Below are 22282 nucleotides of genomic sequence, written 5' to 3' on the forward strand. Positions count from 1 at the left end.
CACTGCTGAAGCAGAGGCTTCTTCTTGAGCCCTACGCTTAACAAAGAGTTCTAAAGTCAAGTAATTGGCTAGGAAAATGAGCAAAAGTCAGGGAGGGGCGGGAAACCAACTATAGACTCTTACGTGTCTTCTTATTACATCACTGGTGATGAGGAAGATGAAAACATACAACCAGAAGAAGACAAAGCCAAAGCTTCCAAGAAAAATATAAATTGGTTTCAGGCCATGGAAGATTTCTAAAAGGATTTTGAATATCAAGTAAGAGAAGTAGAGGAAAAATTGGGAAGAGAAATGAGAGTGATGCTAGAAAATCATTAAAAACGAGTCACCAGTTTGCTAAAGGAAAACTCAAAAAATGCTGAAGAAAATAACACCTTGAAAATTACACTAACCCAAATGGCAAAAGAGGTCAAAAAAACCCAATGAGGACAAGAATGCTTTAAAAAGCAGAATTGGCCAAATGGAGAAGGAGGTCCAAAAGCTCTCTGAAGAAACTAGTTCCTTGAAAATTAGAATGGAGCAAATGGAAGCTAATGACTTTATGTGAAATCAAGAAATTATAAAACAGAACCAAAAGAATGAAAAAATAGAAGACAATGTGAGGTATCTCATTGGAAAAACGACTGACCTGGAAAATGGACCCAGGAGAGATAATTTAAAAAGCATTTGACTACCTGAAAGCTGTGATCAAAAAAAAAAGAGCCTAGACATCTTTAAAGAAATTATCAAGGAAAACTGTCCTGATGTTCTAGAGCCAGAAAGTAAATAGAAATGGAAAGAATCCACCAATCACCTGGAAGAGCTCCCAAAAGGAAAACTCCTAGAAATATTGTAGCTAAAAGCCAGGTCAAGGAGAGAATATCACAAGCAGCCAGAAAGAAACAATTTAAGTATTGTGGAAACAGAAGCAGGATAATGCAAGATTTGTCAGCTAAACACTAAGTGATCAGAAGGCTTGAAATATGATATTCCAAAGATCAAAGGAGATAGGATTAAAACCAAGAATCACTTACTCAGCAAAACTGAATATCATACTTCAGGGGGAAAAGTAGAACTTCAGTGAAATAGAGGACTTCAAGCATTCTTGTTGAAAAGACCAGAGCTGAATAGAAATTTGACTTCCAAATACAAGAATCAAGAGAAGTATGAAAAGGTAAATAGGAAAGAGAAACCATAAGAGACTTCCAGTGATCTCATTATTAGAAACTAGGTCTGTACCCCAAGTTAATTGAAGACAGTGACAAAGGTTCAGTATATAGCAAAATATTAATAGCAACACTTTTCATGGTGTGTGTTCGTCCTTCATTGCCGAAGAAGACCGTGCCATCAGAGAAATAATGACATGACTTGCACTTGACTTTGAGTGAAGGAGGGTTGTGCAGGTCACCAGCCTCACTTCTCCTCCAGAGCCATCTGAATCCAGTGACCAGATATTCATCAGGATGACTGGAGATGACCCAGGATGAGGCAGTTGGGGTTAAGTGACTCACCCAAGGTCACACAGCTAGTGAGTGTCAAGTGTTTGAGGTGAGATTTGAACTCAGGTCCTCCTGACTCCTGCACTGGTGCTCTATCCACTGCACCACCTAACTGCTGCATTGGGTTTACATAGGAAAGGAAAGAAAGGAAAGTCAGAGCAGTCCACCTTGCATCAACTTCTCTGTGTGGTTTCAACTCCACAGAGCATGATATCCCTCCCAGGAGAAGCTCATCACTTCTAAACTCACCACCATGCTGCTAATCAAGTCTTGATTGACATCTCTCTTTGATTGGAGGGCTGGAGGTGGAGTACCAAACTCCTTCCTGTGCTTTCCTTTATAAAGGGCCAAAACTGGTCTTTCTGCTCATTCTACCTTGAGTCAGCCTCTCTGCCTCATTTCATTTGTATGTAAGAAGATGCCCTCATGTTAGGTATCCTCTGGTGTTCCTCCCTCTTTCCTCCCTTCTTTTGTGTATTGTCTATCCTTTAGATTGTATACTCCTTAAGGGTAGGAACTGTTTTTATTAATTGTATCCCCAGTGCTTAGAACTTTGTGTGGCACATATTAGGTACTTAATAAATGTTGATTGGATTGAGTAATAGTCTAGGAATGCACTGAGAGATAAAGGGAATAGAGATCCCAAAAAGGGCAGAGAACAGATGTAAGAGTTATTAAGGATTGGGAGAAGAAGAATGCAACAAGGTTGGGGTCAGATAGGGGAATGCTAGATTTTATAATTAGGCTAGTGGAACACTTGTGGGTAATGGTAAGATCTAGTGTGTGACCATTCCTATGTGTGGCTGAGGTAGAATGAAGGAGAAGGTCATACGAATTAAAGAAGTTAATGACATTAGAGGTTAGGGAGTTTTAGAAAACCTCTGTTGAATATTTAAATTCTCCTAGTATAAGTATTTCCTCTTTCCCTCAAGAGTAAGTTGGAGAAGAAAGGAAGATGGTGAGTCAGGTGCTGAACTCAAGAAAGGAGGGAAGGTGACCTGGGGGTCAGATGCTGTAACTAATCATAATTTTGATAGGGTAAAAATTTCTTACTGAGTGGATTCAAAAAGGTAAAAGATAACTGAGTAAAAGAGGTAAAGAGAGAGTGTGGAATTAACAATGAGAAGGGAGTACTTGGACTTTCATCAGGACCAGTGTGACTGGGGTTGTAAGGAAAGATACAGCCAATGGTGGAGAGGATAGAAAAGGAGGCAGAGTTATCCGAGGAAAGTCAAGTATCAGTGAGGGTTAATAGAAAGAATGTGAAAGCAAGAAGATGGGGATGTTACTATGGAATGGGAATTCCAGAGGTTATAGTAGAAAAGGCAGCGTTGGATTGAGATGTGGTGGGATTAGGTTGAAAGGGATAGAATGAGAAAACATTCATCAGGATAGCTAGAGATGACCCAGGATGAGGCAATTGGGGCTAAATGACTTGCCCAAGGTCATACAGCTAGTGAGTGTCAAGTGTCTGAGGTGAGATTTGAACTCAGGTCCTCCTGACTCCTGCAACGGTGCTCTACACACTGCATCACCTAGCTGCCCCAACTCTTCATGGTATCAAAGAACTGGAAGCAAAGCAGCTGTTTGGTTTGGACTCCACAGAACATCATGCCCCCATGCCATATATTCCCGATTTGCATTCTTCCCCCATTAGACTGTTAGTTCTTTGAGAGTCTGCCTCAAGGAGACTGCCTTTGACTGTTTTTCTTATTGGTATCTCCAGTGCTTAGCATAATGCTTAGCACACAACAGACACTTAATAAAAATATTTATTGAATTTAATTTACTGAATTGAAAAAAAACTATGGTATATGAATGTAGTAAAATATGATATATAAATATATAGTAAAATATTATTGTGCTGTAATAAATTATGACTATGGTGAATTCATAGAAACAGAAAATTTGTAGAACAAATAAGTAAATACACCCTAAAAATATATACAACTACAGTAATGGAAATGGAAATATCATTAAGCAAATTATTCCTTCAAGCCATTTAACAAAGAAATTAGAATAAGATCTATCATAAATCAAGGGAAATTGGGCTTCATCCCCAAGATCCAATTAAACAAGGATAATATCTCAAGGCAGAAAAATGTACCTTCAAAATTTTATTTCTTATGGGAGAAATTAAGCTTGGGTAGGTCCTTTGATAAGAAAATAAATCCAGAAATATATGTGACCATTTCCTTTGATTTGCAGATCACCTGTGAGCTTCAACAAAATTTAAGCTAACTTTAAAACTAAGTACTAGATTCATAAATAGTGATTCATTATAAATATTAATTACCTAGGCTTAGCAAAACAGTAGAGGATGTGTGATGCAATTGTCTCTAGATACTAGGGTTTAACTTCATAATTATGGAAGGGTTGATATGACTTGAAAACTCTTCCTTTGGAATTGTGATTTTGGAGAATATCAGGGCAACAGTAAAGTTTGTCTTGTATCTAATAGTCACAAATGGGTTTGGAGTTGGTGAGAAAATAAAATCGTCAGTAGGTGTAATGTAACTTCTGAATGAGGAGGTCCTGGTAGACTTCCCATAAATTTTCTCACCTGTTTTTTGCCCCTACTAAGGAGATCCTTGGCTGGTCCTGCCTCCGGTTTTTGTTTAAATTTCCCATCATCCCATGTAAATTACCCTGGGAATTGAAGAAGCTTCAAGAAAGCTCAGAAAACATTAATTATGTCAATAAGCATTAAGTGCCTACTATGTGTACTAAGAGTACAAAGAAGGGCAAAAGAGAGTCCCTTCTCTCAAGGGGCTGACAGTCAAATGGGGGGAAGTAACATGCAAACAACTGTAAAAACACAAAATAAAGATGATAAATTAGAAATAATAGAAAACACTAGTATTAAAGGGACTTGGCAGTGGCTTCCTATAGAAGGTAGCAATTTTTTGATTGGACTTGAAGGAAACCAGGGAAGTCGGAGACAGAGATGAGGAGCATTTCAGACATGGTGGCAAAGCCTGGATTGGGGAGATAGAGTGTCTTGTTTGAAGAACAGTAAGGAGGCCAGCATTACAATATCACAAGTGCACATGGTGGAGAAAGGGGTAAAAAGATACATGAAAATAGAAAGGTGGGGTGGGACCAGGTTGTGACGAAGTTTAAAAGCCAAACTGAGAATTTTCTATTTGACTCTGGAGGTAATAGGGATTCACTGTAGCTTTCTGTGTGGGGGAGTAAAAGGTTCAGACTTGGGCTTTAGGAAGATAAATTTGACAGTGAAGTGAAGGAAGGACTAGAGTGGTAAGAGACTTAAGTCAGGGAGACCAGCCAAAAGATTATTGCAGTAGTCTTAAGTATGAGATGATAAAGGCCCACCCTAGAGTGTTGGCAATGTCAGAGGAAAAAGGGGTCTCATAGGAAAGATGTTTCAAAGGTAGAATTGACACAACTTGGCAACAGATTGGATATTATGGAAGCAGTAAGAGATGGGGGAGTTCAGGATAATACCTAGGTTGCAAGCCTGAATTATTTCAGACACTGTAATAGTAATAGGAAAATTAAAAAATAGGAAGAAAAGGAAGGCTTTGGGTTAAAAGATAACAGGATGTATATAAGATGTATACACTTTGAGTTATGGAATACGTTTTTAGAGATGTGAGACCGGAACTGGGTAAGTAGCTCTAAGAATTATCAGCCTATAGATGATAATTAAATCTATGGGAACTGATAAAATCATCAAATGAAATAGTATAGACAGAGAAGAAGAGGGCTCAAGACTGAGCCTTGGGGAATACCCACAGTTAGTGGGCAATCCTGGATCAAGGTCCAGCAAAGGTATCTGAGAAGAGGTCAGCAGGAGGCAAATCAGGAGTTAGTAGTGTCATGGAAACCTTGGGGATCAGCCCTGATTCAATGGCAAGGACTTAATGACACAACAGAACCGATAAAAAAGTAAAACATGAAGGGACTAGTTCTTTGACTGTAAACATAGCAAAATAAATAATAATAAATGAGGTAGAGGGAGAGAGAAGAGCAAGTAATCTTAGATCAATCTTTTATCTAAGAAAGGGTGGAGAGCAAAAAAGCCAAATCTATTGTAAAATGGTAGCAGGAATTTTGGAACTATATATTGTTGAATGTCATTGTGTGTAATTAGACAAATTCTAGAGATCTCCTGGATCATGTTTCTTACTGATAAAATAGATGTGAACCATAAGCCATGTCTTCCTTCCACAAGTATTTCCATCTCTAGACTCACACTGATTGAGTTCAGTTCTGAAGGGCTGGACCCCAAAGAAGGGCCAGTCAGTTTTCTCTGACTCATTGCTTCTGTTCTAGAATAGAACTCTGGGGAAATCTCTGAAGTTGGCAGAAGAGGCTATCCCCCAAAGTAGGGGGTAACAGGATCACTTTTAGAAAAGGTACTCAAACATAATACTTACCAAATATAGGACAGTGGTTAATTTTTCCACCACAGAAAATGCTTAAGACATAAAAGATTCATAGCTATATTAACAAATATAAATATAAAAACACAAAACAGTAATACATTATACTTATTATACTCTTGGGAGGTAAATTTTGTGGAATTCTTGAAGAGATATGTAGGATCTGTCATATTTACCTGTGGCATATACGATTGGAGCATCTCACAAGGTCCATATCTCCTAGCCAGCTTTTTTAATTCATCAACTTTCAAGATGGTCTTGTTGGTACTCATTTTCTCTTCTGAAAAACATGCTGTTAACAGGAAACACCTCCTGTCAATCAGCACCCAGCCTCCAGATCTCCCAAACAATCATTAAAATAGCGGCCAGAGGTGCAAATATCACTTTCTCAGTATTATCATCTATTAACTTTTGCTCAGGAAAGAAAACAGAAAACCACAATAAGCAAATAGCCAGGAACTCAAGCTTGCCTTGGTCTGAACAGGCATGTACTTGACTGCCATATGCTTGTAGCTGTCATTTCATTTGAGGTGGGTAGGTAGAATGGGAATTGTGATGGAATTCCCCTATGACCAATTTGTGGAATTCCAAGAGAAAGAAAGCACTCTATAATCTCCAAAGGAGGCAGAGCCTAAAGAGATGGAACATTTTCTCTCCAGCTCTTCTTAAAATCTATAAATAGTGGCTCTTCCAGACTCAGTCATCAGTCATCTTTAAGACACTTCTTTGAGATACAGAGACACATGGGAACCCATCAGGAGTTGCATTCCAGAATTTATATCTTTTAATACTGTGCCAGAGAAGATTTCTGGCTCCATGGGAAATGTCCCTCTTCTCGTTCCTTGCAATTTCATCCTAGTGCGTTGGGGGGATTCAGTTGATCAAGAGTCCCCTAATCATCCTTCCCACCATAATTGTTTTTCCTTAATCAGAAACTTTTCCTCAATTTTGTCTTTTGTCACATTCTAAATATTTGATTTTTGCACAGTATTTTTGTTCTTAAGGAGTTTTTTGGATGTGCTCTCTTTTCCTTGACTAACAGATCAGGCATCTTGGTGCAGTGGAAAGAGTATCGACTTTGAGTCCTAGGTTGCTTCTGACGATTGTGTGAGTGACCTTGGGAAAGTCACAGAGCCTGTTTCTTCATCTGTATAGGATGAGGGTCATTAGATGGCTCCTAAATTCTCTTCCAGCTCTGGATCTATGATCCCTCAACTAATACATGGATATTTTAATGAAACATTTAACTAGCCATGAGTTGTGTTGTTTTTTTTTTAAGTGGGAGATTTCATAACTAGATAGGTATCACATAGTTGAACTTTGTAGTCATCATAGGTTAGGGGTAAGCAATATTTCCAAAGGGCAGTGTCAAATTGATTATTTTGTTCTTATAGTATTAGAAGGAAAGACAATGAGGGCATTCATAAGCCCTCCAAATAAAATACAAGGATCATTTTGAAAGACTGGGCTTATTAGCTATTAACAATTTAGGATGAATTTGTTGTATAGTTGTTCAGTTGTGTCCAACTCTTTGTGACCCCATTTTGGGGTTTTTTGGCAAAGACAATGGAGCAGTTTGCCATTTTCTTCTTCAGCTCATTTCATAGATAAGAAACTGAGGCAAACAAGGAAAAGCAACTTACCCAGGGTCACAGAGCTGGTATGTATCTGAGGCCAGATTTGAACTCAGAAAGATGTCTTCCTAACTCCAGGTCTGGTACTCTGTCCACTTTGCCACTAGCATGAATTAGGGGGCAGCTAGGTGGTGCAGTGGATAGAGCACCAGTGCAGGAGTCAGGAGGACCTGAGTTCAAATCTCACCTCAGACACTTGACACTCACTAGTTGTGTGACCTTAACCCCAATTGCCTCATCCTGGGTCATCTCCAGTCATCCTGATGAATATCTGGTTACTGGATCTAGATGGCTCTGGAGGAGAAGTGAGGCTGGTGACCTGCACAGCCCTCCCTCACTCAAAACAAAGTGAAGTGCAAGTCATGTCATCATTTCTCTGATGGCATGGTCTTCAGCAACGAAGAATGAACACATACAGCATGAATTAGTGTGAATTACTGTAATTGTATTGTTAATGCAGGTACAGTGAGAGACAGGAGTTTTAATTAGAGGAGAGTCATGATTAAAATTTTGGAGAATAGAATACATTGGGAGAGAATAGGATCAGGGAGGATGAGTTGTGAGCAGTGGTTTTCAATTAGAATAAAATGAGATCATTAAATAAGAAGAATGCTAAAAACTTAGTTCAACCACTTTGTAATTTTGTCTAATATTAGTAGTTTGCTGAAAATAGTTCTCAGTGAATCCTTTGGCTTAAATGCCACATGTTTTTGTTTGTTTGTTTATTTGTTTTTAATGCCTTATAGTAGATTGAGAGTAGAAGATCTGGAATGTCCAAAAAAAAAAATCTCTTTAACTTTTGTCTTCAATTTTTGTTCTTTGCTTAGAATACAGAAATTGAAGGTCTTCCATTCAAGGGGCCTCCACCACCTTGGCTGGTAAGTGAGAAAAACCTATGTTTAATATTCATATTTGTATTGCCTGTGCTAGAGATATACAATAAAGTTGTTGTAATGTAAATGGAATGGGAAGATCTTTTCTACCCATTAATAACCCTATGTGACCTACTTTGAGCTTGGGCCCAGCTGACTTATGTGATGCAGCCTGGGTCACATGGAGCCGTAGTCACATGGAGCCCGTGGTGGGAGGAGCTTGCTGAACAGGTGGATCAGAAAATGAGAGTGAGGCAGAGCTGGGAGAGTGGGAGGCAGAGCTGAGGCAGTGTGAGTGAGAGAGGGAGGAATTTTGCCTAGGGGAGCTTATTTGTGGGGAGGCCTAATGGAGGGAAGACTTGGAAATGTCGGTGTTCCTTGGATTGGTGATGGGTATAAACTTCTTTGTTACCATGGTAGAATTGGCTTTTTGGTATCTGAATAAATATCTTGGTTTCATATTTGAGCAAGAAAGTTTCTTTTATTTTGCAATTCAACCCTGGAAGTATGTCTGCATGTTCATAACAAAATGAATTTTCTTGCTAGCATTTCATTATTGAAAGGTAAATAAAGTTGTAAAGATATAAAGTATCTACTTCCTTTAATTTTCTTTTTCCATAGTTGAATAGAAAGTATTTGTCACCATTACTCTTAGCCTATGAAGACAAATTGAAAGAAAAGGATGATCTAAATGGCATGCTTGAGGTATGTTGCACTTTTTAAAAGGTGGTGGATTTTGAAATAAAGAAGCTATGAATTTGAGATGCTTTGAGGGTAGATATTTTCAGATTTTGGACTTTTTAGCAGTCTTTGTATTTGGAGCCCATGATTTATTTTTCTTGTCTTTTCTCCTGAGCAGGGAGGACTGGGTTGACTTCTAGGTAGTCAGGGAAGGCAGCTGCCAACATGGTGTGATTTCAGGGACCTCAGGAAATCCCTCTGTTGATAAAATAACTTCCATTATCTTCTGATGCCTGAAATGCTACCATTCATTCTTCTGATTTTTGGCCCCATCGTAAATGTACAGATGTCCAAAAGAAGTACCAAGTTAAACATTATGAGTTATTGATAATTTAGTGTGAATGGATATATTTATTATGAACAGATTATTTTCTGTGAACATGATTTTCTATGAAAGAGTAACCAGAGAGCATGAAGTCACTAGGTACCTGAGTGGAATAAAAAGAGGATGTTTTTTACTAAAAGAGAAAATGGTTTAAAAAGAGGATTTAGAGAATATTTAAGACAAAATTTACCTGCTTCATATTTTGGGTAGGTCTGGTCCTGAAGAAAGGTATGGGTTGAAGTATATGATAGTTCTGTGAAAGCTAAGTTTCAGTGAATTTCTATGTCACAGGAATAACTCTGAAACACAAAAGCACACTGTTACTATGAGGGATCCTAACATAGCAGCTGTGGGTAGGACTTCAAAGTCCTTTGATTATGTATAAAACTTCTATGTCCTTTTATTTAAGGTTTAAATTAATTTCTGCTCTTACAGGAATTCAGTGAGAAATAAATGTTTGTTTCATGGAACCTTGAAGGCTCATCTTATCTGTTCTCAAACTGGGCCTCACCGCAAATGATCCTTTTAAAAATAATGAAATATGAACTTGGTATACTTCATACTAAGTTTTCTCTGAAGATTTGAAAGGCACGAGTATCTTAATTTCTTTGTGTGTTTGTTTTAAAGACTCTCAGTCTTTGGTCCTACTTATTTTATTAAATACTTAATCCAAATAATTAAAAAATTCATTTAAGTAAAGAGTAATGTTTCTCAGTTGAGTCTTAGTATTGAATGAAGTCAGTTTTTTTCTTTTGAGAAACCATCCAATGTATTTGATATGCCTATTGCTATAGTAATAATATACTTACTAATATCAAGGCACTTATTTTTGCAATTTAGTTTTTGAAGATTCTTGCATAGGGCAGTGGCAAAATGTCCAAATAACTTCAGCATGTGCAGAGCTAATCATTGTGAATAAAGAGACCATTGTTCACTTTTGGGGTGAAATATTTTTTCAGACCACAGATGTCATTGTTATTTATTGCTAAAAATAGTAATTTAGGGGGAGGCAGAGCAAAGATGGCAGAGTAGCAGAAAGAAACAAAGCAAGCTGCTCCCCACCCCCAGCAAAACTCATCCAGAGAGATCTAGAAAATGTGAAAGGGACTGAGACAGTTTTTCTGTCTGGCCCCTGGAAATCTTTCATCAAAGTAGTTGTCACAAAGTGACTGACAGAGGAATCTAAGGAGAAAATTGAAATTACCAAAGAGTTCAAGAAGAACAAAACTAAGTTAAAAAACTTGAGCACATACATACAGAGATTTTAAAACAGATGGGAAGAAGGCCTTGAAGTCATCAGTCCACACTTCTCTGAATAAATATTGCAAGACAAATGAAATTAAACTAACATCTAATAAGGCAAGAACCCTGTAGGTTCCCAAGAGAGCCTGGAATTATGGTAAGATATTCCTGAATGGTTCAAGAGAGAAATAATAATTGTGAAGGCAGAAATAATTGGCAGAGCATAAAAATTTGAATTTATAGTGGCTAGTCTTTTCATTGAAGCTGGAGACAACTGATGAAGAGTACAAATACAAAAAAGTGAAGAATGACATGGAAGAAGAGAAGCAAAAAGCAATAATAATTTTTTAGAAACCCACGATCTCAATACCAGCAAAGCATATTGATTTTCAAAACAGGATGCATAGAGACCATTTAAGGATTATAGGTCTCCCAGAAGAACACAGCAATTTAAAAAAAATCTGAAACCATAATTCGAGAAATAATACAAGACATCTACTTAGAACTAACAATTCCAATGACAACAAATTATGTAAGTGACCAGAAGAAAACCTTCAAATGTAAAGGAAAGGAAATTCATGTAACTGTTTTACTGCACTTACTCCAGTGCCTGCCACAGCAGGATCTTAATAAATTTTCTGTCTTTCTGTCTGTCTGTCTGTCTGTCTCTCTCTCTCTCTCTCTCTCTCTCTCTCTCTCTGTCTGTCTCTCTGTCTCTGTTTCTGTCTCTGTCTCTGTCTGTCTGTCCCTCTGTCTCACACTCTCATTCTTACTCTCACTCTCCCTGGTGGTCAGAGTCATCATTATTTCTGAGAGAGTGTTATGAGTCCATAGCATCCTACTTTCAGAGAAGAAGAATCAGAGCTTCTGGGAACAGATGACAGCCAGAAGTGGGGAAGGACATGGGAAGTATTTAATGGCAGATGGAAAAGAAAATAATTATGGAGAGGGCATTGGTTAGAAATGAATGTTGTGATCAAGGTCATTGGAAAATTTCTGCTGTGAGGCAACATTTTGTGTCCTGAAGGAATTGATATTTCTAGGAGTGAGAACCAACAGAAATAAAGAAAGTGGGGTCAAGATCTTTAAGGCATTAATATAGAAATCATTTAGAAGAGGGAATTCAAAGGAGGTACTTTAAAAGCTTCAATTTCACAAGAAATACTGAGACTACAGAAAGAATATGTATATTTAAGGACCATGAATCAAGGAATAAAAGTTTAGGATAGACGGGGAAAGATTTGGCAAAGAGAATGAGAGGAAATTCCTTTTTAAAAAAAGATGCAGGGAATGAAAAAACAAAAGTAGCAAAAGAAGTCAAATGAGAATATTATATAACTAAGTGAGAAGAAAAATACAGGGGAAGAATTAGCTAGATAAAAGGAAGAAAGAAAACAGAATTAATATGTAAAATTCTGAAACTGGTAACAAATAGGAGATTGTGGATTTAGGTGAGGTTAAAAGGAGCTAATTGGTGTAGGATTCCCTTAAAGGAGATGAAGCAAAAATAACTAACTGAACAAAGTATTGTCCTTAAAGAGGAAGAAGAACCAAAAAACATTAAAATCAAAGATTAAAAAAAGAGACAAATGGAGGAAAATGTAAAACTAACTCATAACTTTAAATATGAATGAATTAAACAACTCAATAAAACAGGAGAGTGATAGATTGGAAAAAGTATATAAAAAAATATATAAAGCAAGAAACATACTAAAAAGTAAAGAGGCTAGAACAAAAGATACCATGCATCAAGTGAATCAAAAAAAAAAAAAAAGCAGGACCTACAATCATTTTGTTAGACAAAGCAAAAACAAAATTTCTCAATGTGGAAATAAAGAAATTACATTATGCTGAAAGGAACCACAGACAACAAACAAATTTCATTATTAAATACATATGCTCTTGTCTTTGCATGTAAATCATGAAGGAAAAATGAACCAAGTTACAAGAAAACCTTAAAATTAGTGTAATAATAATAGGAGATTTTAGTGTTCTTCTCTTAGTTTTGGAAAAATCTAACAGGAAGATAGAAGAAAGGAAAATAGAGAATTGAATAAATTGCTGGAGAAATCAGCTTAAAAGATTTATGGTATCTTCTAAATGAGATTGCTAAAGAATATACATGCTTTCTCACCAGCACTTTTACAAAAATTGATCATGTTTTAGGGCGCAGAGATACTGTAAAAATATAAAAAGGCAGAAGTAGTAAATACATCCCTTACATATGATAATGCAATAAAAAATAGTAATGATGTCAGAGAGTAGAAACCAATGATTCAAATGGTGACTTAACATTGAAATCCTAAAACAGTGGGCCAAAAATATAATAAAAACAGTAAAAAATTATGTGAAAGAATGATAAAGTAACTGAAATTTCTGGGATGCAGCTAAACCAGCCTTTAGGAGAAAAATTATATCCCTAAAAACATACATTTTAACCAAATTCAAAAAAAAAAGAGATGAGTAATGAACTGAATATGCATTCTAAAAAATTAGAAAGCCAACAAATAACCCCAAAGGAGACCCACAGGAGGAGATAAGGAAAATTATGGAAATAGATAAACTAAGTCCAAAAGACTATAGAAATGATAACCAAAACTAAAAACTGGTTCTTTGAAAAGAGTAACAAAATTGCTAAACATCAAGGAAGGTATTGTAATAGTTCCAGTGAGAGGCGATAAGGATTAATGAGTGAAAAGAAATACATTTGAGAAATGTTGTACAGATAGAAATGACAGGAGTTGGTGGCAAATCAAATGTGTGGAATGAGAGAGAGGTATTTATGCTAACGTCTCAGTTGTAAATCTGTGTGCCTGGAAGAATGATGGTGAACTTAGCAGGAAGAGGGAGGTTCAGAAGAGAAATGGGTTTGCCTACTTATCCTAGGGTACTTCCTTTTCCTGTGAAGACAAAAACTATTAGTGAGGAGGAGAGCTTACTCTGGGACCACTGCTCCAGAGGGCAGAACTTGAAGGTGCTTGCTGCTGTGACAAGGTGAGAGAACAGGGCAGACATCAGGCGTGCTATACTCAGAAGCAGCTAAGTGGTACGTTGCCTGGAAGCAGGAAGATCTGAGTTCAGATCCTAATTCAGACACTTAGTAGCTGTGTGTCCCTGGGCAAATCACTTAACTTTTGTTTGCTTCAATTTCCTCAACTGTAAAATGGGAATCATAATAGCAGCCCTCTCCCAGAGTTTTTGTGAGGATATAATTATATTTATACAGTGTTTAGCACAGTCCCTGGCACATAGTAGGTGTTATATGAATGTTGGCTGTGCTGCTGCTGTTGCTGACTCTGTGGAGCAGGGGGCCATCAGAATAGTTCCTGCCACAGCTCTTGCTGGTTATCTAGGTCAAAATAGGTTAAGGCTGCTTTGTTGAGTCCCAGAAAGCTAAGAGGAGGTGGGATGGTAGGATGTGGGTGCTTAAGAGTGTTGTACCCTAGCTCTTTTAGAGATGAGCCTATAGTTGGCTATATAGTTCAGGGCTGAGAGTGGATGCATTTCATTTTCCACACTCCCAGATAGTTTATATGCTCTTTGGGTTTCAAGACATGGCTCCTACTTCAGAGACGCTTATATGAGTTTCCCAGTATAAAAATTCCTCTCCCTGCTCTGGAAAAGTATAAGAAGAATTTCTGGTTTTCTCTTTTTTGTTTTCTAGTATAGAATTGGGGAGAAGAGGGTGTTCTCAAAGTATTTACCAATTTTAAAAAAATGCATATGAATACAGTTAAGATGAATGACTGCAGCCTCAATGCTTTGGGGCTATGTGCCATGAGAATGTGTTAGCCATGGGAGACACTATATTAAGGTTCTTGTAGTAACCAACATTCCTAGGCACTAGTAAACCGAAACATTATTATAAATTCTGTGTTATGACAGGTTCCATGACTGTCAGTCACTCCAGCCAAAGTTTAATTGATTTTATTCAAAGTGACAATTCTAGGGATAAGGTAATAACTATGTTCCATTTTTTTTTGTAGTAAATTTACATTAATTTTATTTTAGGAAGAAATGAAAATGTTCAAGATACGAGTAGAAGAGGTGATAAAAGAGAATGAAACACTTCACCAAAAACTAACTAAAAGTAGTCCTCTCACCAGTAAGGAATGGCAAGTAATGTTACTTTTTTAGTATCTTGGTAACCTTATTTTTTAATGAGTTTTTTGATACTTTCTCTTCTTTTTTCATTGCTATAAAATCCCTCCACTAGAGCCATCCTGTATAGCAAATGATATTTTTTAGGGAGGGGAAAAAATACATTGAGAAAGTCCAAAAAGATGTGCAGTGTAACACCTGTGGACCTCCCCCATCTACAGAGGGATAGGTTGGGAATGTCTTCTTATATCTCTTCATTCAAATCCCACTTGATCTTTATAATTTTGTTACATTTAATTTTGATTTTTGTGTATGTTATTTTTCTGTTTACATTTGTATATTGTTTTCTTGGCACTGCTTATTTCACTTTGCATCAGTTCATATAAATCCACGATTCTCTGTATTCATCACACTTCATTTCTTACAGTACAATATTTATTATATTCATGTATTATGCCTTTTATACACATTGTATAAAAATAAGTAAATTTATATTATGGAAATAATTAAATCTTTTTAGTAAATCAAGACCCAAAATTGACATGAATAGCAAAATTCATTAATCATGTTATTTTATGTGCCAGGTGTGATACATTTGTATTAAATCTTTCACTCATCTTTCACAGGGTCCATTGAATCCATATCTTTGGAATTCTTGCCATGCACTGTTAGTTAAGTAGTCCCATAAAAAAGGACAAGGGTTATCTGTTGTTTTACAGCATTAGATCAAATTCTTAAAAGAACTGATATTTTAGAATAGTCTGAATGAATCCAGGACCTTGTCAACATTTACGTGGATATGCCAAAAAATTCTCCCATAGGATATTGTACTGTTAACCATAGTTGTTGTAATATTGTTTAAAGAATTTGGAGTCTTTTACAACTGTATTATTAATTTTCATACTATCTTGGATCATAATATATCTTAATATCTGAGGCAAAGTGTATATTTGTGTATGTGTGTGTGAGAGAGAGAGAGATAAACAGAGAGAGAGTGTGTATGTATGTGTCATTCCTAAGCCATGGAGGGAAAGAAGATACACCTTTAGTGTCTACCATACCAGGGTGGTATTGTTTTCTCTTAAGTTTGGCATCCTCCTAAGGACTTGAACTTATTACAGTTTTGTACGTGCATTCATACACTGAAAAAAAGCAAGCAAGGAAAATGCAATTAAATTTAAGTTGTATTTTGATATTTTGTTTTGGTGATAGACATTTGTCTTTATATTACTTTATTTTCATTAGGACACACTGACTTTTGAAAGTGACCTCCACCTCCATTTTATCTTTTCCATAAAGTAAATATGATTTTAACAAAGTTCTGACTTGAAATATTTAGTTCTAATACATTTATATAAATTATCTGACTTACATAGTCATTTGGTAGAAAGAATATTAGACTGTGGCCTAGGGCCAGCTTCTGCTTTTCCAATTGTTGTATGACCTTAAGCAAAATGCTGGACCATTCTCTGCTTTAGTTTCCTCATCTATGAGATGAATCTAACAACACCTTTCCTTTACAATAGTGCTGTGAAGATCAGATGAGATAATAAATGTGAAGGCATGTGGTAGAATCCAAAGTTCCATGTACACACAGCATATTAAGAACAAGTCTTAACCTCTTAAAGCCTCAGCATTTCTCACAGGGTTGTTGTAAAGGAAGTACTTTACAAACCTAAAAGCACTATATAAATGTGTCATTATAGGAGAATCTCTTTAATTCTGCCTCTACATAATGTCAGATGCTTTGTATTTGTGATTATTCACACTGGACTGAGGTAAAATTTCTTTTTGTACTATGAAGTTATAGTGTTAATATTATAAATAATTATTATCAGAGCCATTAAAAATGATTTTTAAAGAGTTAAAATTAAATGTTTGTAGGTGAATATATATTCTTGAGTAAAAAGGAGTCTTTGTCTGCTCATTAAAATAGGAACTGAAAAAAATTGTTTAGATATATTTTGCTGTTCTTAGTTTACTACAGGCCTTCATCCAGTATAGTTCAAATTAACTAGTAATTAGTAAAACTATATATTAAAAATCTCTAATCATTACTCAGAATACATTCAATACTATCACTTAAACCAGTAGTATCAAACTCAAAAAGAAATGGGGGCCACCATTCTGTTCATAAGGATCCCTGTGGGGATAATGACTTAATTTTAAAATGTACTGTTATCTATGTTTTATTGTATTTTTATTTTGTTACATTTGTCCAAGTTACATTTTAATCTGATTTGGACCTCATTTGGGAGCGTTTGACATCACTTTCTTAGACCTTGGTTACCTTTATATTTTTTGAGTAATGGAATTAAGATATTTTACTTCTGAATTTTATAGGCATCAGTTACAAACTCAGGCCCAGCTTGTGTTAGAAGAAAATAAAATTTTGATGGAGCAGCTTGAGATTCAGCAAGCCAAAGCCAAAGAGAATAACCAGCAACACGTTGAAGAAGGTGAAAGATTTTTCTAGTGTTTTTTTTTTGTAATTGTGACATTACCGTATTTCTGTGAGTACATTTTCTGTGGTACATTTTCCTTATTGTACCTTCCCTGGATTTTGAGATTCTCATCACTGAACTTGAAAGGTGCTACTACAAAAGGAGGGTCTTGCTTCTTTTTATAACAGTGCAACTTTCTCATTTGTCTCTCTGTATTGCAAATAATAAGAATGAATGAAAAGTAAGTGTTGCTGAAGAGCCTCAGATTCTGCTTGTTCCTAACTGTAGTAGAGTCATAGCTATGTAATAGGTTCTTGACTTATCCCATGAAAAGCTGAGGATAGAGTAGTTTGCTGTGTTTTACAGAGTGATAACCAGGTTACATAATTGTAGCCAATAATGACCACAGGAACAAGAAATGAATTATAGTGACTTTCTAATGAGAGACACTAAAGTTATTAAATACTGACCTGAGATATACTGTCTTCCTGTATCTGGGATGTGACAGAGAACTTCCTAATACCCACTTCTGGTGATGCATGTGGATATAAATGTATACCATCAGAGGGACCTATAAAATATCTGTAGGAATTTATGAAGACTTTAGGGAACTAGGTTATATTTTCTTCAGTGTTAGTGATTGAGTTTAGGAGTTTCATAAGAAAGAGATGGACATGTAAAATGAATAGCTAATTAAAATATAGTGATGGTGAATGGAGTTTGCATTTCTGAAATACAAGAATTGTGGGTTCTGGGCCAAGGAAGGAGTGTACCTAATTAGGGTAAGAAGAGTATATTTGTATATTTGTCTTCCTCTAATCTTTTTTCCTTCACCACCCAAAAAAATATCTTTCAAACAACTTCCAAAATATGCTTCCCAAATCATATGTCTAAATTGTATAACTCCCTTAAAAATCTTCGGCGGTTCCCTATTGCCTTTTTTAGGATAAAATGTAAATTATTTGTCCTGTCATTTAAGGCACATCCTACACATTCTCTGCATTCCAGCTGAATTGGCCTATTTGCTGGTCTCTGAACTTGGCTTTCCATTTCCATTTCTAGGCTATCATTTCTATCAGAAATGTACTCCCTTTCATTTCCATCACTTAGAATTCAGCTAATGGACCACCTCCTACACTAAAATTTTCCTCATCTCCCCAGTCATTGTTGGTTTCTCCCTCCTCAGCTGGCCTTGTCATACCTTTAACTCTGTCCCTGTCATGATCCCCTGTGGAATGAGAGCTCCTTGAAATCAGGAACTGTTTGATTTTTTTTGTCTTTGTATTAGCACCCAGGACAATACCTTGCACACATTTCCCATGTAATAATGATAGTTGAATTTAATAAGGGCAGGAAGAGTAAATTTACCTGGATACTACAGATCTAATTAAGGATACTTGGAACTTGAAGACTTGAAAATAAAGAGAAAACTTACTGCATACTTCTGCTAAGGCCAGGTATCAGAAAGGAGCAGATATGACATAGTCTAGCAGTAGAAGAGCTACCAGTAATTCGTAGGAGACAGTGCCTAAGAAAAGAGGCAGTGATAAAGTAATGACCTCAAATATCTTTTTATAAATAACAGAATGAATTAATTAGAAATCTTCTAAAAAAACTAGTCTTCTTAACACTAAGAGATAAATTTGAACTTATATGCATCCCTGAAACTTAGTAGAATTGAACTCAATCAGTCAGCAAGTGTTCTATTTATTTGCCAGGCACACTAGGCATACAGTAACAAAATGAAACAGTCTCTGCCCTTAATGAACATACGTTATAACAGAGGAGACAATCTGTGTGTATGTGTGTCTGTGTCTGAGAGTATACAAAACATATACAAGATAGGGGGGTGGAGCCAAGATGGCGGAGTAGAAAGACACACATACACTAGCTCTGAACCCACAGCCCATAAAATATCTGTAAAAAAGAACTCCCAACAAATTCTGGAGCAGCAGAAGCCACAGAACAACGGAGCGGATGAGATTTCTGTTCCAGAGAGCCCTGCAAACCTCTCGCAAAAGGTCCTTTGCGTTGCGGACCCAGAGCCGAGCCCAGCCCTGCCTTGGCCACATGGCACCCAGAGGAGCAGATCCCAGCAGACTTCAGGGATGGAATCTCCAGCGGCCGCGCGGGTCCCTCCACCCACGGGCCCCAAAGGTTGGTGAGAGGGCCTTCTCGGCTTGCTGAGAGGGGAGTGGGGTGCCCCCATAACTCAGGCCCCCTCGGGAGGCAGCGGCAGAGGCAGCAGTGGACAATGGCTCCCCAAGCAGGCAGGAGCTTGGATCCATTGTTGAAGGTCTCTGCATAAACCCCCTGAGGGAACTGAGCCCATGAGGTGGCCCTGCCCCCACCTGAGCACCTGAACTTAATCTCACACTGAATAGCAGCCCTGCCCCCTCCCAAAGCCCTGAGGCTGGGAAGCAGCATTTGAATCTCAGACCCCAAGCACTGGCTGGGAGGATCTGGAGGCAAAGTGGGTGTGAAGAGAATATTCAGAAGTCAAGTCACTGGCTGGGAAAATGCCCAGAAAAGGGAAAAAAAATAAGACTATAGAAGATTACTTTCTTGGTGAACAGGTGTTTCCTCCCTTCCTTTCTGATGAGGAAGAACAATGCTTACCATCAGGGAAAGACACAGAAGTCAAGGCTTCTGTATCCCAGCCCACCCAATGGGCTCAGGCCATGGAAGAGCTCAAAAAGGATTTTGAAAATCAAGTTAGAGAGATGGAGGAAAAACTGGGAAGAGAAATGAGACACATGCAAGTAAAGCATGAAAAACAAGTAAACACCCTGCTAAAGGACACCCAAAAAAATGCTGAAGAAAATAACACCTTGAAAAATAGGCTAACTCAATTGGCAAAAGAGGTTCAAAAAGCCAATGAGGAGAAGAATGCTTTCAAAAGCAGAATTAGCCAGATGGAAAAGGAGGTTCAAAAGCTCACTGAAGAAAATAGTTCTTTCAAAATTAGAATGGAACAGATGGAGGCCAATGACTTTATGAGAAACCAAGAAATCACAAAACAAAACCAAAAGAATGAAAAAATGGAAGAGAATGTGAAATATCTCATTGGAAAAACAACTGACCTAGAGAATAGATCCAGGAGAGACAATTTAAAAATTATGGGCCTACCTGAAAGCCATGATCAAAAAAAGAGCCTAGACATCATCTTTCATGAAATTATCAAGGAAAACTGCCCTGAGATTCTAGAACCAGAGGGCAAAATAAGTATTCAAGGAATCCATAGATCACCACCTGAAAGAGATCCAAAAAGAGAAACTCCTAGGAACATTGTGGCCAAATTCCAGAGTTCCCAGGTCAAGGAGAAAATATTGCAAGCAGCTAGAAAGAAACAATTCAAGTATTGTGGAAATACAATCAGGATAACACAAGATCTAGCAGCTTCTACATTAAGGGATCAAAGGGTGGGTGTGGAATAGGATATTCCAGAAGTCAAAGGAACTAGGACTAAAACCAAGAATCACCTACCCAGCAAAACTGAGTATAATATTTCAGGGGAAAAATTGGTCTTTCAATGAAATAGAGAACTTTCAAGCATTCTTGATGAAAAGACCAGAGCTGAAAAGAAAATTTGACTTTCAAACACAAGAATGCAGAGAAGCATGAAAAGGTAAACAGCAAAGAGAAGTCATAAGGGACTTACTAAAGTTGAACTGTTTACATTCCTACATGGAAAGACAATATTTGTAACTCTTGAAACTTTTCAGTATCTGGGTACTGGGTGGGATTACATACACACACATGCACATGCACACGCACACACACATAGAGACAGTGCACAGAGTGAATTGAAGAGGATGGGATCATATCTTAAATGAAATCAAGCAGTGAGAGAGAAATATATTGGGAGGAGAAAGGGAGAAATGGAATGGGGCAAATTATCTCTCATAAAACAGGCAAGCAAAAGACTTATTAGTGGAGGGATAAAGAGGGGAGGTGAGAGAAAAACATGAAGTTTACTCTCATCACATTCCATTGAAGGAAGGAATAAAATGCGCACTTATTTTGGTATGAAAACCTATCTTACAATACAGGAAAGTGGGGGATAAGGGGATAAGCAGGGTGGGGGGGATGATGGAAGGGAGGGCATGGGGAGGAGGGAACAATTTGAGGTCGACACTCATGGAGAGGGACAGGATCAAAAGAGAGAATAGAAGTAATGGGGGGCAGGATAGGATGGTGGGAAATATAGTTAGTCTTATAAAACGACTATTGTGGGAGTCATTTACAAAACTACACAGATTTGGCCTATATTGAATTGCTTGCCTTCCAAAGGGAAGGGGTGGGGAGGGAGGGAGGAAAAGAAGTAGGAACTCAAAGTTTTAGAAACAACTGTCGAGTACTGTTCTTGCCACTAGGAAATAAGAAATACAGGTAAAGGGGTATAGAAAGTTATCTGGCCCTACAAGACAAAAGAGAAGATGGAGACAAGGGCAGAGAGGGATGATAGAAGAGAGAGCAGATTGGTGATAGGGGCATTTAGAGTGCTCGGTGTTTTGGGGTGGGGAGAGGGGACAAAAGGGGAGAAAATTTGGAACCCAAAATTTTGTGAAAATGAATGTTAAAAGTTAAATTAATTAATTAATTAATTAAAAAAAACAACCAAAAAAAACCACCAAAATCATGCAAGGTAACCTTTAGAACAGAGTTTTGAAGGACATCAGGGATCCTGAAAGGTAGAGGTAAAGAGCAAAGGCATTGCAGGCAGAGTTACAGAGACAGGCTGTGGAGTGCCATGTGTGAGGAATGACGAGGAGTCTGGTCCATCTAGACTCTAGAGTGTATAAAGGGGATTAATGTAGGTCTGCACAGGTAGAATGGGGCCAAGTTGTGAAGAGTTTTACATTTCAAACAATTTATTTGATCCTAGAGGAAATAGTGAGCCATTAGAGTTTATTAACTAGGGAGGTGATCTATACTTTAGAAAAAACACTTTGGTGGCTATGGAAAGAATGGAAAGAGACTTGAGGTAGAGAGAGCAACACTTCAGCTATTTCAGTAATCTAGACTAGAGTTCA

The 22282-nt window shown here is 37.3% G+C and overlaps 1 protein-coding gene across 7 annotated transcripts in view; it reads left to right on the forward strand.

Annotated features, from left to right (window-relative positions):
- CEP89 (centrosomal protein 89) overlaps positions 1-22282 on the forward strand; it is a 167814-nt gene that overhangs the window by 68948 nt on the left and 76584 nt on the right. For 6 of the 7 annotated variants that reach the window (XR_011972134.1, XR_011972135.1, XM_072632049.1 and 3 more), the window contains 4 exons: positions 8349-8399; positions 9015-9098; positions 14713-14816; positions 17146-17261. Coding sequence is in view for 5 of the 7 variants with exons in the window: in XM_072632049.1 (XP_072488150.1) it covers positions 8349-8399; positions 9015-9098; positions 14713-14816; positions 17146-17261 (355 nt within the window). In the remaining 2 variants the exon portion in view is untranslated. The remainder of the gene's footprint in view (positions 1-8348; positions 8400-9014; positions 9099-14712; positions 14817-17145; positions 17262-22282) is intronic. The other variant, XM_072632047.1, reaches the window with a different exon arrangement.

Source organism: Notamacropus eugenii, chromosome 1 (assembly GCF_028372415.1).
Source record: "Notamacropus eugenii isolate mMacEug1 chromosome 1, mMacEug1.pri_v2, whole genome shotgun sequence".
NCBI classification, from domain to species: Eukaryota; Metazoa; Chordata; class Mammalia; order Diprotodontia; family Macropodidae; genus Notamacropus; species Notamacropus eugenii.